Raw genomic sequence first — 16,325 nt, forward strand, 5'->3', positions numbered from 1 at the left:
TGCTGATGAGACAAAACTAGATAGGAATGTAAGAACATAATGAGGCTTCAAAGAGATATAGACATGAAATGAATGGGCAACAAAGTGACAGATGGAATATAATGTGGTGGGAGGTTATTCACTTCACTCATAAGAATAGAAAGCAGAATATTTTAAAAAAGGCACAAAACTTGTGAATATTGATGTTCAGAGAAACTTGGGTATATTCATACAAGGAAGACAAAAAGTTAGCATGCAGGTACAGCAAGCAATTAGGAATGCCATCGGCATGTTGGCCTTTATTGCAAGGGAACTGGAGTACAAGAATAATCAAGTTTTGTTAGAATTGTACATAGCTCTGGTGAGACCACACTTGCAATACTCTATACGATTTTGGTCCCCATATTTAAGAAAGGATATACTTGTATTGGATGCGGTACAGTGAAGATTCACTAAATTGGTCCCTGGGCTGAGAGGGCTGTCCTATGATGGGAGGCTGAGTTAATTGGGTCTGTATTCTCTGGATCTTAGAAGCATGAGAGGTGATCTCATTGAAACAATCGAGATTCCGAAGGGGCTTGACAGGTTAGACACGGTGAGGTTGTTTTCCCCGGCCGATAAACCTAGAACGGGACAGTCTCTGGATAAGGGGCCAATCGCCTCGGACTGAGATAAGGAGAAATTTCTTCACTCAGAGGGTTGTGAGTATTTGGAGGTTCCACCATTGAATACAGTTCTGTCTGACATAGACAGATTCTTGATTTCTCGGAAAACCATGGATATGGGACAGGAAAGTAGAGTTGAAGCCCAAATCAGCCATGATTGTATTGAAAGGCAGAGCAAACCTGACGGGCAGTGTGATCTACTCCTGCTCCTATTATGTTCTTACCAAGTTGTGAAATTAAAGAAGGGGGGGGGAAAGAGAGAGAGGGAACCTTGCATCTTTACACTCTCTGGATCTGATATGTAATTCCAGACCCACAGCAATGAGATTGACTTTTAATATCCAACTACCTGTATCCCAACATCAAATATAAAAAGGAAAAGGTCTTCATTTATACAAATCTATGTGGATCCTGGAGAAGTTACTCAGGGAAATGTTACAGGTTCATTAACCAACTTGAGTTCGGCACAGGGGTGGAGCGACTGTGACAGAGAGACAGGCTCAAGGGTCTTGCCTACTTATTCCAGTGCACCATAGGCCTGATAGTGGTTGGTAGAATAATGGAACTGGCTGGATAGGGACCCGATGATAAATTATTCCAGTTTCATAGATTGGTGAAGACCAGGAGATGTGAGCTTGAACTGTGTAAGAATAGTCTGGGTCTCTTTTCCCAGAGAGTGTTGCTGTCTGCTACATTGGGTGATAACGCTCTGCTTTCTGCCTTCATGAAGCAGTTAGAATGCTTCCTGACTCAGTACGTATAATCGCCTGAACTGCATTTCCATCTCCAGAGGGGGTGGGAGAGGAGTTTTCTGGTGTGTGTGCCGCCACAGCCTCACTACACTGGCAGCAGAGGTTTCTGATGCTAATGGTGAGGACCCAGCAGGAATTACTCTTTGCCCAACGCAGATGACCTCACAATGTTTGTTCTTGCACCTTTAACAAAACAATTATAAATATTCACCATATACAGTGCATTTTTGTTGCTCCAATGGAGGAGTCACCTCAGCAGTTTATGAGAGGTTTGATATTTGGAGGCACCTCAGTACTCTGCCAACAAGACATCTTAGACTTCAGGCCTGTCCATGATTCCCCAGACTCTTTACTGGGACAACAGACTACACTAAACTACTTGTCACGTATCTACCAGTGTGGAACGAACAGTGACAAACTCATCAAGCAGTGAGTCACTTCCATAGGCATCCTGGCACTCGGCTCTTTCAGCCTGAATCAGAGTCCGAGTCTGACGTGTCCTGCACTTCCACTATGTGCTGCACCATTTGTTCCAGAGGAGCAAGTTTCCCATCTGGACTCACTCCCATTGGCTGAATTATTTGTTCCCTGTGCATTAAAGAAAACAGCATTAATAACAAAGTTGTGGCTATAAACAGAGCAAAATATGAAAAAGAGGAACTCTGGAAGCCTGCAATTGGTCAGTTGGTGCCGTCCTCTTTCTCTTGTTCACTGGACATGAGGATTATTGCAAAGGCCAGCATTATTCGTACCACCCTGGCGGGGTTTGGCTCCCAAACAATCCAGACAGGCACCCCCCCCTCTCCCAAACCACCCTGGGAAGGGCTCGGGCCCCACCTGGAGCAAGGCTCCCTAATGTTGTCACTTCAATTCAGGGAGTATAATTTGACATCAGGAAACTTAAGTGGGCAGCACGGTAGCACAAGTGGATAGCACTGTGGCTTCACAGCGCCAGGGTCCCAGGTTCAATTCTCCGCTGGGTCACTGTCTGTGCGGAGTCTGCACGTTCTCCCAGTGTCTGCGTGGGTTTCCTCCAGGTGCTCCGGTTTCCTCCCACAGTCCAAAGACGTGCAGGTTAGGTGAATTGTCCATGATAAATTGCCCTTAGTGTCCAAAAAGGTTAGGAGGGGTTATTGGGTTACGGAGATAGGGTGGAAGTGAGGGCTTAAGTGGGTCGGTGCAGACTCGATGGGCCGAATGGCCTCCTTCTGCACTGTATGTTCTATGTTCTATCTAAGAGGCAAAGTGACAGCTGGAAACTAATCACTGCCCCTTCCACGTTTCAACTCCACAAATCTGGCATGAAGACAGGAACCTTTCGAATGAATCATTCAATGACTGCTAAAAGTCAGAGTGAAAGCAGCCAGAAATTATCAGTTCAAGTCTCACTGTGTGATAACTCAAGTGGTTCAAATTCCTCTGTGACAGAGAGTCTGTTTATTTGAAACATGCTGATAATTGGAATTCTATTCAGATAAGGCAAATTTTAATTCATAGTTTGTGGCACATATCACGTTCCTATTTCCCAGGTCAATTTTGAGTGCTATTTCTTAATATAGAATCATAGAATTTACAGTGCAGAAGGTGGCCATTTGGCCTATCGAGTCTGCACCCGCCCTTGGAAGGAGACCCTACTTAAGACTACTCCTATCCCCGTAACCCCATCTACACTTTTGGAAACTAAGGGGCAATTTAGCATGGCCAATCCACCTAACCTGCACATCTTTGGCCTGTTGGAGGAAACCGGAGCACCCGGTTTCAAGCTCCTTCACCCGGAGCACCACGCAGACACTGGGAGAACGTGCAGACTCTGCACAGACAGTCACCCGAGGCCGGAATTGAACCTGGGACTCTGGTGCTGTGATGCAGTGGTGCTAACCACTGTGCAACCGTGCCACCCACAAATATAGGAAATGTTAAGAATCTGATGGCTTTTAATTTCTATCTTCAAGGGATTAAAAAGTTTTATTATACTGAAAAAGACTGGATCGTATTTTAGAAAGTACAGGACAGCTCAACACAAAATCTATTCACAACCCACTCTATAGCTGTTTTGAGGTTCAGTAGGTTTTGCGCTTTCTGGGCACTTTAGTCCCAAGACTGGGTATAATTTCAATTGTGTAAAATTGCTAGCAGTATTAACACAGACAGATCAAAAAGTTGGTTACAGAGCTTTGTACTACGTCAATCTTACCTGGACAGCTTGTCGAACATGTTAAAGAGTTTCATGGCTTCATATTCTTTCTGCTCATCCGTCATTACATCCAAGGGATTCACCGCTCTCTCCTCCACTCGACCTGTCACAGGATTGATGCTGCAATGCACACGGTTCATGAGGGGAAAGGTTTCAGGGACCCGTTTATTCCTACCCTCTGTTTTCTTTCCGTTAAATAATTCTCAATCCATGCTAAAGTATTACCTCCAATGCCATGAGTCCTAATCTTGAATAATAGCATCTTGTGTGGCACCTTATTGAATGCTGTTTGAAAAGTCCACTTGTTCCCCCATATCTATTCTATTAGTTACAGCTCAAAAAAATTAACATATTTGTCAAACATACTTTTCCTTTGACGAATCAATATTGACTATATTTCAACATATGCTGATATTCTAATTGCCCGTTTATCATATGCCTATTATAGATTCTAGAATTTTGCTTTCTACTGATTTTAGTCAACTGGCCTATTGTTCCCCATTTTCTCTCTTCCTCCTTTTTTTAATAGAAGGTTGTTACTACCTTTCAAACCTAGGTGACTGTTCTAGAATATAAGGCTTTCTGAAAGATCAAACCACATCATCCACTATCTCTGCAGCTACCATTTTTAAACCCTATGAATGCAAGTTGTCAGGTCCAGGGGATTTGTCGTTCCTTCCTCCCATTGACTTAGAGTCATAGAGTCATAGAATCATACAGCACAGAAAAGGCCCATCAGCCCATTGTATCTGTGCCGGTTAAAAACCACCTAACCATTCTAATCCCATTTTCCATAATTTAGCCCATAGCCTCACATGCCCTGGAATCACAAGTGCAGATCTACTTCTTAAATGTTATGAGGGTCTCTGCTTCCACCACCCTTTCAGGCAGCAAATTCCAAACTCCCACCACCCTCTGGGTAAAAAGGTTTTCCCTCGCATCCCCTCTAAACCTCCTGCCCCTTACCTTTAATCTATGCCCCCCTGGTCACTGACCCCTCCACCAAGGGGAAAGGTTTGTTCCTGTCTACTCTGCCTATGCCCCTCATAATTTTATACATCTCAATCATGTTTCCCTCAGTCTCCTCTGCTCCAAAGAAAACAATCCAAGTCTATCCAATCGCTCATAACTAAAACTCTCCAGACCAGGCAACATCCTGGTAAATCTCCTCTCCTCTTTCCAGTGCTATCACATCCCTCCAAGAACGTGGATTTCAGAACTGCACACAATACTCTAGCTGTGGCCTAACCAACGCTTTATAGAGTTCCAGCATAACCTCCCTGCTCTTAAACTCTATAATAAAGGCAAGTATACCGTATGCTTTCTTAATCACTGTATCCACCTGCTCTGCTACCTTATGGGATCGGTGTACATGCACAGCAAGATCACCTTGATCCTCTGTGCTTCCCAGGATCCTGCCGTTTATCATGTATTCCCTGGGCTTGTTTGTCCTGCCCAAGTGCATCATATCGCACTTACCTGGATTGAATTCCATTTGCCACTGATGAGCCCATCTGACCAGCCTGCTTCTATCCTCCTGTAATTTAAGGCTATCCTCCTCACTATTTACCACCCCACCAATGTTTGTATCATCCACAAACTTACTGATCAACCCTCCTACATTCGTATCTAAATTATTTATATAAACTACAAACAGCAAGGGCCCCAATACTGATCCCTGCAGGACCCCACTGGACACAGGCTTCCAGTCAGAAAAACATCTCTCGACCATCACCCTCTGCTTCCTGCAACTCACCCAATTTCGGATCCAATTTATCAAATTTCCTTGGATCCCATGGGCTCTTATCTTCGCTATCAGTCTCCCATGTGAGACCTTATTAAAAACTTTGCTGAAGTCCAAGTAGACTACATCAAATGCATTTCCCTCATCTACACATCTGGTCAAGTTGGTCAGACATGATCTCAACAAAACCATGCTGCCTGTTTTCGATTAATCTCTGCCTCTCCAAATACAGGTTAATTTTGACTCTCAGAATTGCTTCCAATAGCTTCCCCACCACTGAGGTTAGACTGACTGGCCTGTAGTTTCCTGGTTTATCCTTTCCTCCCTTTGTTCTCCAGTACTATTTCTTTACTTATACTAATTTATTTTAAGTTCCTCATTCCCGCTAGACCTGCAGTTCCCCATTATTTCCTAGTGCTTTTTGCGTTTTCTATCATTTTCTTTTAATGTATTTTATTCCAAACATGTGTAAACAACAGTAACATATGCAGCAACACACTCCACAATTCACAGTCCGCAGTTTGTACGTTTCCCCTTTTTATGTCCTATCCTCCCCCCTCCCCATCGACAAACAGTTCCTCAAACATTGTCATGAACAATCCCCACTGTGTTTCGAAGCCCCCTGCCGACCCGCTCAACTCTTTTCCAACCGGAGACAGTCATACAGGCAACCCCCCAGCTAGGCCGCCACCCCCGGCGGCGTATCGACTTCCAATTCAGCAAGCTCCTTCACCAGGCAATTAGATAGGCGAAGGCCACAACAATGGCCCCCTTCCCCTCCAACAGCTCCGGCACTTTCAATACCCCAAAGATCGCCACCATTGGGTCCGGCCTGACCTCCAGCCCGACAATCTTGGATATCGTCCCAAACGCCACTTCCCAGTATCTTTCCAGCTTCTCACAACCCCAAACCAGTTGCGCATGATGCTCTGGCCCTCGCCCACACTTCTCTCACTCGTCAGTCACCCATTGAAAGAACTCACTCATTCTCACCCGGGTCATATGAACCCTGTGCACCACCTTGTACTGAATCAAGTTTTCTATCATGAAGATAGATAGAAATATTTGTTTAATGTCTCTGCCACTTCCTTACTTCCTATTATAATTTTACCCATCTGTTTCTAATGGGCCAAGTTTACTTTCATTAATCTTTTCCTATTTTCATAGCTATAAAAACAGATTGTGAACATGTCTATGTCTCTTGCTAGTCTACTATCATATTCTCTTTTCTTGTCAATTTCTTGGTCATCCTTTGCTGAATTCTAAATTTCTCCCAATCCTCGGGCTTACTATTCTGTTCAGCAACATTATAAGCCTCTTCCGTTGATCTAATACCATCTTTAACTCCTCTTGTCAGGCACAGCCGCACCATTTTTTGTGGGGTTTTTGTGCCTTAAAAAGAATTTGCATTTATAGAAAATCAAATATTAATCATTTTTTAATATTTTCCATTGCTGGTCTACCATCCGCATCTTTTGCTGTACTTGTTTAGATTTAAGAGCTTAGTTTCACACTTAACTAAATCACTGAAACTCAATATAACATTCTCCAGCAAGGCTGGTGTTTGTTCCCACCCCTAGTAGGAATAAATGTCCAAACCTCGGATGGAACATTTTGCCCCAGGTCACTCGACATCCACAGATTAGAGAGTAGGACGCGTGTCCTGAAATTAAGTGAAATATCCATTTGTGTTTCTGGCCTGTGCTTGTGAATTTAATGAGCTATTTCCAGCCTTCACACCCATGGTTTAAAGAATAAACCATCAGGATACTAAAAATTCTCAGTCATGTTTTCAAATGCCATCATGGTCTTGCCCCTCCCCATCTTGGGTTACCTTCTCCAGACCCATATTCCTTTGAGATCTCAACGTTCCTCCAATTTTGGCCTCTTAAGCATCCCTGATTTTAAATTGCTCCATCATTGGTGTCTGTGCCTTCAGTTGCTGAGATCCTAAGCTCTGGGATTCACTCCCTACACCTCTCTATCGCTCTCATCCTTTAAAACATTCCTTAAAACTACCACTTTGACCAAGCTGTCCTCAACATCTTCATCTGTGACTCGGTGTCAAATTCTTTCTGATTATCACTCCTGTGAAGCCCCTTGGGGATGTTTTATTACATTACAGGTGCCACATAAATGAAAATTGTTGCTATTACACGGACATGGACTCACTTGGGTTTAGCTTCTTTATACTCTTCGGTGTCAGTGTCTTCATCCTCGGAATACAGTCCCTCTTCCGTGCGGCCTCCCATCAGTCCTCGGGCAGCAAGCAGGCCAGCTGCATTCCCATAGCCAGTGTATTTAACAAATCTCGCCACTAAATGAGAATATAAAGTAGTAGGGATCAGTTAGAGAGAGAGTGCGCTCAGACACAAGGTGAGTCAGGGGAAGGAGCTGGGATCTCCTCACCGTTCATTGTCTGGGTCTGGCCATGCTCCAACTCCAGCTCCGCGTGCCCGAGTGTCGTCATGGAAGCAGGTCAGCCAGGAACATGCAACCCAGCCACTTGCCCAAAAGAGGTCAAAGACTGACCTTGGGGCTAGCTACCTTTCCAACCAGTCATATTGCAAAAAGCATTCGTTGATAAACCGTCAAGAAGCCTTTTAATTAACTTCAAACAGGGAAAAGTCTCAAACATTTATTTGAGTTAAGCGTGAGCGAAGGGGGATAAAAGAGCAGCCCTGTCTCCGAAAAATGAGAGAAAGTAACGTAAAACGGATTACAATCCACAAGGGATGCAGGAACAGAGGGTCCTGTAACAGTTGTAGAGCAGGTTGAGAAAGCAGTTCATGAAGAAAGATAAAGAGTACAAAAGCAGGGGAGTTATGGTGAACCTTCATAAATCACTGGCTCAGCCTCAACTAGACTATTGGGTCCAATACTGGGCGGTGCACTTGTGTAAGGATGAAAAGATTTACATAGGTGGCAGGAAAATTCATGACAATGGTCCCAGGGATAAGAGGAGTTTGGTTACATGGATAGGCTGGCAAAGCTGGGGCTGTTCTCCTCAGAAAAGGTCAAGAGGAAATTTGATAACAGCGTTCAAAACTATGAGGGGTCTGGGCAGAGTAGATAGTGAGGAACCCTACCCAGAGGACACTGATTGAAGGTGAATGACCAAAAGAACTTAAGGCAGGATGAGGAAAAACATATTTACTTGGCGAGTGGTTAGGGTTTGGAATGCACTGCCTGAGAGTGTGGTGGAGGCAAATTCAGTCATGACTTTCAAAAGGGAAAAGATTTGCAGCGCTGTCGGAGAGGTCGGGGGAATGGGACCAGCTGAGTAGCTCTCGCAGAAAGCCATCAGAGTCACAATGGGCTGAATCTAGATGTTGTAACCATTCTAGAATACCCTAACCCAAGAATTATCTATCCATCTCGGTCTGGAAAGCTCTATTGAGCCCCCAGCCATCCACAGCTTTTTGAGGGGAGAGAATTCCAGATTTCCACTACCGTGCGGGAGGAAATGCTTTGTTTGGATTCCCCGACCAGAGGGAATAGTTTATCTACATCTGTCTGATCAAATACTTTAATCTGAAACACCAATTAGATTGTGCTTAACCTTCTATTCTTGTATACCAGCCCAGACAGGTGCATGAGGAAATCAGAGGCACTGCGTCTCTTACCACTTTCCTTGCACAGGACAAAGAGAAGCTCAGCAGCGCAGTGTTTAAGATCGGTGTCGATGTGAGTCATCAGCCGGACGAGCTTGTTCCGGAGCAAGTTCCCCACCTCAGGTCGTGTTTGAACATCACGGAGTGGAGGGAGGACCTGGAGGGGGTAAAAGCCAATCCCAGCTGTAAATGCTCAGAGCAAAAATCACACAGGCTATGCAGTCAGAACAGAGCCAGAAGGAAGCAGCATGAATCAGCAGCAAACACACACATGCAACACAGATGCCACGCAACGATCACAGGCAACAATGGGTTAGCCTATAGGACATAGGAGCAGAATTAACCCATTTGGCTCATCGCGTCTGCTCCGCCATTCAATCATGGCTAATATCTTTCCCACAGTTTCCTGCCTTCTCCCCATAACCCCTATTAATCAATAATACATTTCACACACGCATACACATATAGGCACACATTAATCCAACAACGGTAGAAACCTTTGCACTGAATGACATAAATGGAGCCTTCATATGAAGCTTTGGTTTGTAGAGCATCACTAAGTGACAGTGCAGGTCACAGTCAGGGTTAGGGTGCAGCAAGGTCAGGGCACACGGGGTCAGAGTATGGTTGGGTCAAGGCAGGGACGCAGCAGGGTCAGGGCACAGCACAGTACGGTGAGAGCACGGTGGAGTCATGGCAGGATCAGGTCGCAGCTGGGTCACAAGCCCCCCTCCCAGTCATGATTACTGACCAAAGGAACCTTACCCGCATGCGGAGAAATTTCCTGGTTTCTCGGTGTGCCCGGGCACTCTCCGTCAGCAAGTTGAGAGCAGGGGTCAGTGTCTCCCTCAGCTTGTGACCCTGTAAGGAAGATAAATCCTCGGTGATTTAGGAAGGACTGAAACCCCAGCCATTATGCTCACATTCGCCGTGTGACTCACCATAATCAGAGATTGCCTGACCAACTCCCAATATCAGCTATTCAGGCGAAACATTCCTTTTGTCCAAACGCTCACTACATTTCGCAGATAATAGGTGTCAGCTCCTAAATAAAATATCTGTCCTTCCACCTCACTGCTCTTCCTTCCTGAAGTGTTTGCCTCTTGTTAGGATTCACAAGGTAACACTCAATGCTTTAATGCCTTGAGCAGAAGTTGGGCAGGGGAAGCCAGTCAGCTCAGAAGCTAAACCTTTGCTATTCTAGCTGGAGTCTGGCTGTTTCAGAATGCTTTTAGAAATTGCGACTCAATTCATTAATTTACAGAGTCTACTGTGCAGAAAATGACCATTCGGCCCAGGTGGTTCATGCTGGTGTTCATCTCTTATGTGTTAATCTAGCTTCCCTTAAATGCATCTTAATTATTCATCTCCCTGTGATAGCAAGTTCCACATCCTCACCATTCTCTAGGTAAAGGAGTTTCTCCTGAATTCCCTACTGGACTAATTAGTGATATCTTATATTTTTGCCCCTACTTCAGGTCGAAACAAGTAGAAACATAATCTTTGCTATGCTTTGCTTTCAAACTCTTTCGTGACTATAAAGACCTCTATCAGGTCACCCCTCAGCCTTGAGGAGACTTCAGCCTGCTCAAGCCTGCCTTTCTTAAACCCTGTTGACAGCAATTTGTGTTTTCCCATTGCTCCTGGAACGTGTATGTTTGTGTGAAGTAATGTCAGTAATGTCCCACAGGGAGCTCCCCAGTCTAATTACTTAAATACAGAGAAAGACTCCCCATCAGGGTGGCTGACATCCAGTATTAAATCTATTTACAACCCGACTGCAGCTCAAACCCATTGGCAGAAATTAAATTCAGCCAGGTGGGCTGGGGTCAGCCAGGGCAAGCATATCAATGAATCATCTTTAAATTGGCCTATCTCAGCCCTGATGCAGTGATGACCTAGGCTCACGGATTGTTACCAGCCAACACCGACCTTGCAAAATGGGAGACAGATTGGAAACATGTTGAGGTGTTTGGGAACAGATGCCCATGAGTAATAAACAGAGAGACACATGGGAGAACCATAATCGGTAATGTTTTACCAGTTAGCAGCGAGGCGCCTCGCAGCGCAGAGCCTTCCAGCAGGTCTGTCAAACAATGTTAACCTCCCTTCCACCCTCAGCGCAGCCACTGAATGATGCCGCTGCACACACAGTGCAGTGGCAATGTGGTGAGTGTGAGATCGAGGGCTAGAAAACGTGGCGACGTGACTGAAAAAGTCAATTTCCCATCAGAGGAAATTAGTTTGAACTTCAAACGTCGATACCCATTGGAGTTCAGAAGAATGAGAGGTGATTTTATTGAATCATATTAGATCCCGAGGGGACTGGACTAGGGTGGATGTTTCCTCTTGTTGGGGAGGCTAAAACAAGGAGGCAACTCTCTTTTAAGACAGAGATGAGGAGAACTTCTTTTCTCCCAAAGGGGGGGGGGGGGGGGGAAGAGAGAGAGAGACTGGGTCAAAGATGTTGATGGTGAAATCCTTGAAGGAGAACACACAGTATTGGTGATGGGAGTGAGCAGTCATTGTCAGAGGGAGGAAAGTAGGATCTGGGATCTGGTAGGGTGGCAGGTCCACAGTGAGAATCTGGTAGGTGAAGGACTGATGGCGGTGCGCGGGTGGGGAGGCAGGGCGAAGGGTCAGGGAGAGTGACAAGAAGGGTGGCTCTGATAGTGGAAGAGGGCGGAGTCAGGGTGGGTACAGGATGGGTACCATGTGGAGGTGGATGATAGAGTCCGGAGCAGGTTTCCAAGGGTGACAGATTGAGAGTAATGTTGATATGTCGGTTGGTCAAAGTTGATGATGGGTGACAGGGGGAGGGTAGAGTGGTGGAACCAATTTGAAAGGTGATGTGCAACATTTTCCCATGACCACCTTCACTATGTAATTCATCAGTCAATGAGATCTCTCAAGGTGGGAATAGGGTCTTTTAGAGCAGGACGAGTTAAGGGTCAGCATATGTGGTTGGTTAAATGGACCCCCTAATAATTATGAGGCAACTGGATGTCAAAAGTGCTCAGTTGTGATCTCCTCTCTATGGTGAAGCCATGACAGCTGGTTTGATCCTCTAGCATCCAGACCCTAGCAAGGTGTGGAGCTGCCCTTCATTCTGCACCATTTGCCATTTTGTGGGCAGTGGAGACGAGTGGAAAAGTGTCTGCATGAGGCTTCTTGCACACGGCACTCATTACCCCAGTCAAAGAGCAATGTCTCCATATGCAGGCAGGCATGTATGAATGAGAGAACATCCTTCTCTGGTCCTCCAAGATGTCCTTCACCTGGAATGAGTGGGATGGGATGTCATGTCTAGATGGAGGCCAGGAAAAAGACTCATCACTGTACTGCTGGCTTTGAGTTGGAGGGAAATCAGTAAAGGACATGTTCACAATGTACCACTTCAATTTGTTCACACATCTACTGAGGTGTCAATGATGCAGGCTGCAGACAACTCTACCTTGGCAATGGCTCTCATCCAGATGAGAGGAGTAAGGGCCTGAGCCTTAAGAGGCTGTGGAGCCTCTATAAGATAAAAGGCTGGTGAACATGGAACACTGCAATGGTGAGCATTTGCCTGACCATGGGTATTTCATCTGTGGTGTGCTTATCTAGAGGTGAGCGAACGAGCAATGTCGGAGGTGCCCTCATGGTCCCGTGATGTGGTTGCTCACATCTGCCAACTTCTCCAGTAGGAGCTGCATCAGCAAAGATTCTTTAGTAGTGTGGAGCTCCTGGCCTGCAATGAGTGAATGTGTGTCCAGCTGCCATTTAAAAATGGCACCAGGACCTTCGACCCCATGAGGTAACTGCAGGGCTGGTGACTTCCTGCCCGCCCCTGCCAGGAGATTCACCGAGCTCCTCATAGACACATAATTAATGAGTTGAAAAATGGCTGATTGCTCATGTTCGTCCACCTCGTCACCCAGAATAGAAAATTCTGCTCTGCATCTCCCCAGACCAGGGATAAACAAGGGGATTCCATGGAGTCATCCAGACCTCATCCCAGCCCAAATCCAGTGAGAGTAGCAAAAAGCTGCGGCTTTCTAGGGAATCGGAGAGGAGAAATTCCTAACCTCTAATCCCCTAAATCCCACTCCCAAAACCCAGACTCCTAGTCCCTGTATGATCTCATTCCCAGTACAGATTGGGAATGAAAATTCCTGGAAAACCGCCGAGATTTTCATAACAACGTAAGAAACAGGAGCTGTAGACCATTCGGCCCCTCAAGACTTGACTGCCATTTAATACAATCATGGCTGATGGTCTACTTCAACTCCACTTTCCCGCCAATTACCATATTCCTTGATTACTGAGGTGTCAATGATGCAGGCTGCAGACAACTCTACCTTGGTAGAGACCAAAGATCTGTCCATATCCACATTAAATATATTCAATGGTGGAGGACCTATAACCCTCTGGGTTAGAGAATTCCAAAGTTTCACACCCTTTTGAGTGAAGAAATTTCTTGTCAATTCAGTCCTCATTAATTGACGCTTTTTCCTGAGATTGTGCCCATGTCTAGATTCACAGGCAGGGAAGCAAGCTCTCGGTATTGACCTGTCAAGCTCCTTCAGAATTTTGTATCTTTCAATGGGATTACCTCTCATTATTCAGAACTTCGGAGAATAGAGACCAATCTATTTATCCTTTCATCATAGGACAATCCTCTCGTTACAGGGGCCAATCAAGTGAACTTTTGCTATACCGCCGCCAATGCAACTATATCCTTTCTTGTTGCTTGCTGTACCAGAGAATGCTAACAATGTTTGCTCCTTCTATGAGTACACTCAACTCTCTCTGAACATCAACAGTTTTGCAACTTTTAAAAGATGTTCTGTTTTTCATACTACAAAAGGGGATAAAGTTTTCATTATCTTGGCAATCCGAGGCTCACCCGATCCAACCTCTTTTCCAAGAACTCCAGGAGGAGATTGACAGCATCCATGTTCATTCCCAGATACTCGACGGAGCCCAGCTGAACTCTGGGGATGAGCAGAACATCTAAACACATGAGTGGTAGATTCCCCAGCAGGTTCACTGTGTGACTGTGAAAACAAACAGGAAATAAGTGGGAGAACAGCATACTCAGCGCAAACTCAGCCCGGTCACCCACATGCCCAACTCACACGCCCATACACACACACTCTCACATGCACACGCCCAGTTTGGATGCTGCTCTCTCTAACACGCACACACATGCGCACGCATACACACCAAATTGTCACATACAAGTGCACCCACCAATCTCTCTCACACACGGCGCACCCGGCTCGTTGAATACCTAGTTCTCACATGCACCAGCTCACACGCACTTGCACAACCAGCTCTCATGTGCCCACTCACAGCTCACATGCACACACACCCAGCACACAGATTGACACATACCCAGTGCATGCACAACTGCCCACCCACTCTTCCATCTGGTGAGGGATCCCAGACAAAGGGGGCATAACCTTAAAATTAGAACTGGGTCATTCAGAGGTGATGTCAGTAAGCACTTCTTCACACAAAATAGAATGGTAATATGGACCTTCCCCAGAATGTTGTGTATTCTGGGACTCAGTTGGAGCTTTCAAGAATGGTATTCACAGTTTTTCCATTTTGTACGCATCTTTCAAATCATTCTGCTACGTGTCCCTGATCCCACGCACTCTAACCCTAACTACGAGTTTTTTGTGTGGCACCTTAACACAAGCCTTAAGAAAGTCCATGGAGGGTGGCACGGTGGTGCAGTGGTTAGCACTGCTGCCTCACGGCACCGAGGTCCCAGGTTCGATCCTGGCTCTGGGTCACTGTCCGTGTGGAGTTTGCATTCTCCCTGTGTCTGCGTGGGTTTCACCCCCACAACCCAAAGATGTGCAGGGTAGGTGGATTGGCCACGCTAAATTGCCCCTTAATTGGAAAAAATGAATTGGGTACTCCAAATCTGTATATTAAAAAGAAAGTCCATGGGCCTGCGGCAGGTGGTGAGGGAACCGACAAGAGAAGAAAAAAAGAGAGACAGAGGTGACATAGTGGTAATGTTACTGGACTAGTAATCCCGAGGACCAGGATAATGCTGTGGGGACTGGGTACAAATCTCACCAAGGCAGCTGGTGGAATTTTAACTGCATTAATAAATCCAGAATTATAATGCTAATGCCAGTCATGGTGACCATGACAAATATCGTCAATTGTTGTAAAAACCCTTCTGATTCACTAGTATCCTTAAGCACAAAGGTCTGCTGCCCTTACCCAATCTGTCCTCTGAAATGACCCGAGCAAACCACTCAGAATAAGGGCAATTGGGGATGGCAACAAATGTTGATCTTTCCAGTGATACCTACATCCTATGAAAGAATAAAGTGAAAAAACCTACTTGACCTTGTCCTCACCAATCCACATGTCACAGATGCACCTGTCCTCAACAACATTACTAAGAGTGACCATCACACAGTCCTTCTGAGCACAAAGTCCCCGCTTCACATTAAGGATACCCTCCATTGTGTTGTGTGGCACTACCACTGTGCTAAATATTTCAAACTGATGAAGCAACTAAAGACTGGGTATCCACGGGGCGCTGTGGGCCATCAGCAGCAGCAGAATTGTAACCACAATCTGAAACCTCATGGCCCAGCAATCCGCCACTCTACCATTAAAATGTAAACATAAATGCTGCCACAGTCCCAGAGGACTGTCGGCTGCTCTCCCCTTTGAGAGAGAGTTGACTGGTGGCGATTTAACCTGAGGGTCACCACATCCAGGCGAGGGGCAAGGTTGAGAAGGGGGAGGGGCCTTCATGAATAACCTCAGCCGGTACAGGAATTGAACCAGTGCTGTTGGCGTCGCTCCGCATCATGAACTAGCTGTCCAGCCAACTGAGCTAACTAACCCCCACTCTTCCATTACCATCAAGCCAGAGGATCAACCCTGGTTCAATGACGAGTGCAGGAGGGCATGCTAGAAACAGCAATATACCTAACGCCACACCTAAAAATGAGGTCCTAATCTGGTGAAGCTGCAACACAGGACTACTTGCATGTTGAACAGTGGACGTAGTATGCAATACACAGAGCAATAGTCTGGTAATAGTACTTAAGACTTGTGCTCGAGAATTAGCTTCACCCCTTAGCCAAGCTGTTTCAGTACAGCTACAACACTGGCAGCTACCTGGCATTGCAGAAAATTGTCCAGATATGTTCTGTACACAAATAGCAGAACAAATCCAACTCAGCAAATTACTGCCCCATCAACCTATTCTCGATCATCAACAAAGTGATGGAAGGGTCATTAACAATGCTATCAGGCGGCATTTACTCAACAATAACCTGCTCACGGACGCTCAGTTTGGGTTCCGCCAGGGTCACTCAGCTCCTGACCCCATTACAGCCTTTGTGCAAA

The 16,325-nt window shown here is 45.7% G+C and overlaps 1 protein-coding gene across 1 annotated transcript in view; it reads right to left on the reverse strand.

The window, feature by feature from the left end:
• Window positions 1–251: 251 nt before the first annotated feature.
• ric8a (RIC8 guanine nucleotide exchange factor A) overlaps window positions 252–16,325 on the reverse strand; it is a 65,595-nt gene continuing 49,521 nt past the window's right edge. The window contains exons 5-10 of the mRNA XM_072466110.1: window positions 13,840–13,990; window positions 9,714–9,809; window positions 8,961–9,105; window positions 7,507–7,651; window positions 3,591–3,710; window positions 252–1,984 (exon numbers count right to left, since the gene is read on the reverse strand). Of these exons, the coding sequence (XP_072322211.1) occupies window positions 1,864–1,984; window positions 3,591–3,710; window positions 7,507–7,651; window positions 8,961–9,105; window positions 9,714–9,809; window positions 13,840–13,990 (778 nt within the window). The 3' untranslated portion in view covers window positions 252–1,863. The remainder of the gene's footprint in view (window positions 1,985–3,590; window positions 3,711–7,506; window positions 7,652–8,960; window positions 9,106–9,713; window positions 9,810–13,839; window positions 13,991–16,325) is intronic.

This window comes from Scyliorhinus torazame, chromosome 10, assembly GCF_047496885.1.
Source record: "Scyliorhinus torazame isolate Kashiwa2021f chromosome 10, sScyTor2.1, whole genome shotgun sequence".
Lineage (NCBI taxonomy): Eukaryota > Metazoa > Chordata > Chondrichthyes > Carcharhiniformes > Scyliorhinidae > Scyliorhinus > Scyliorhinus torazame.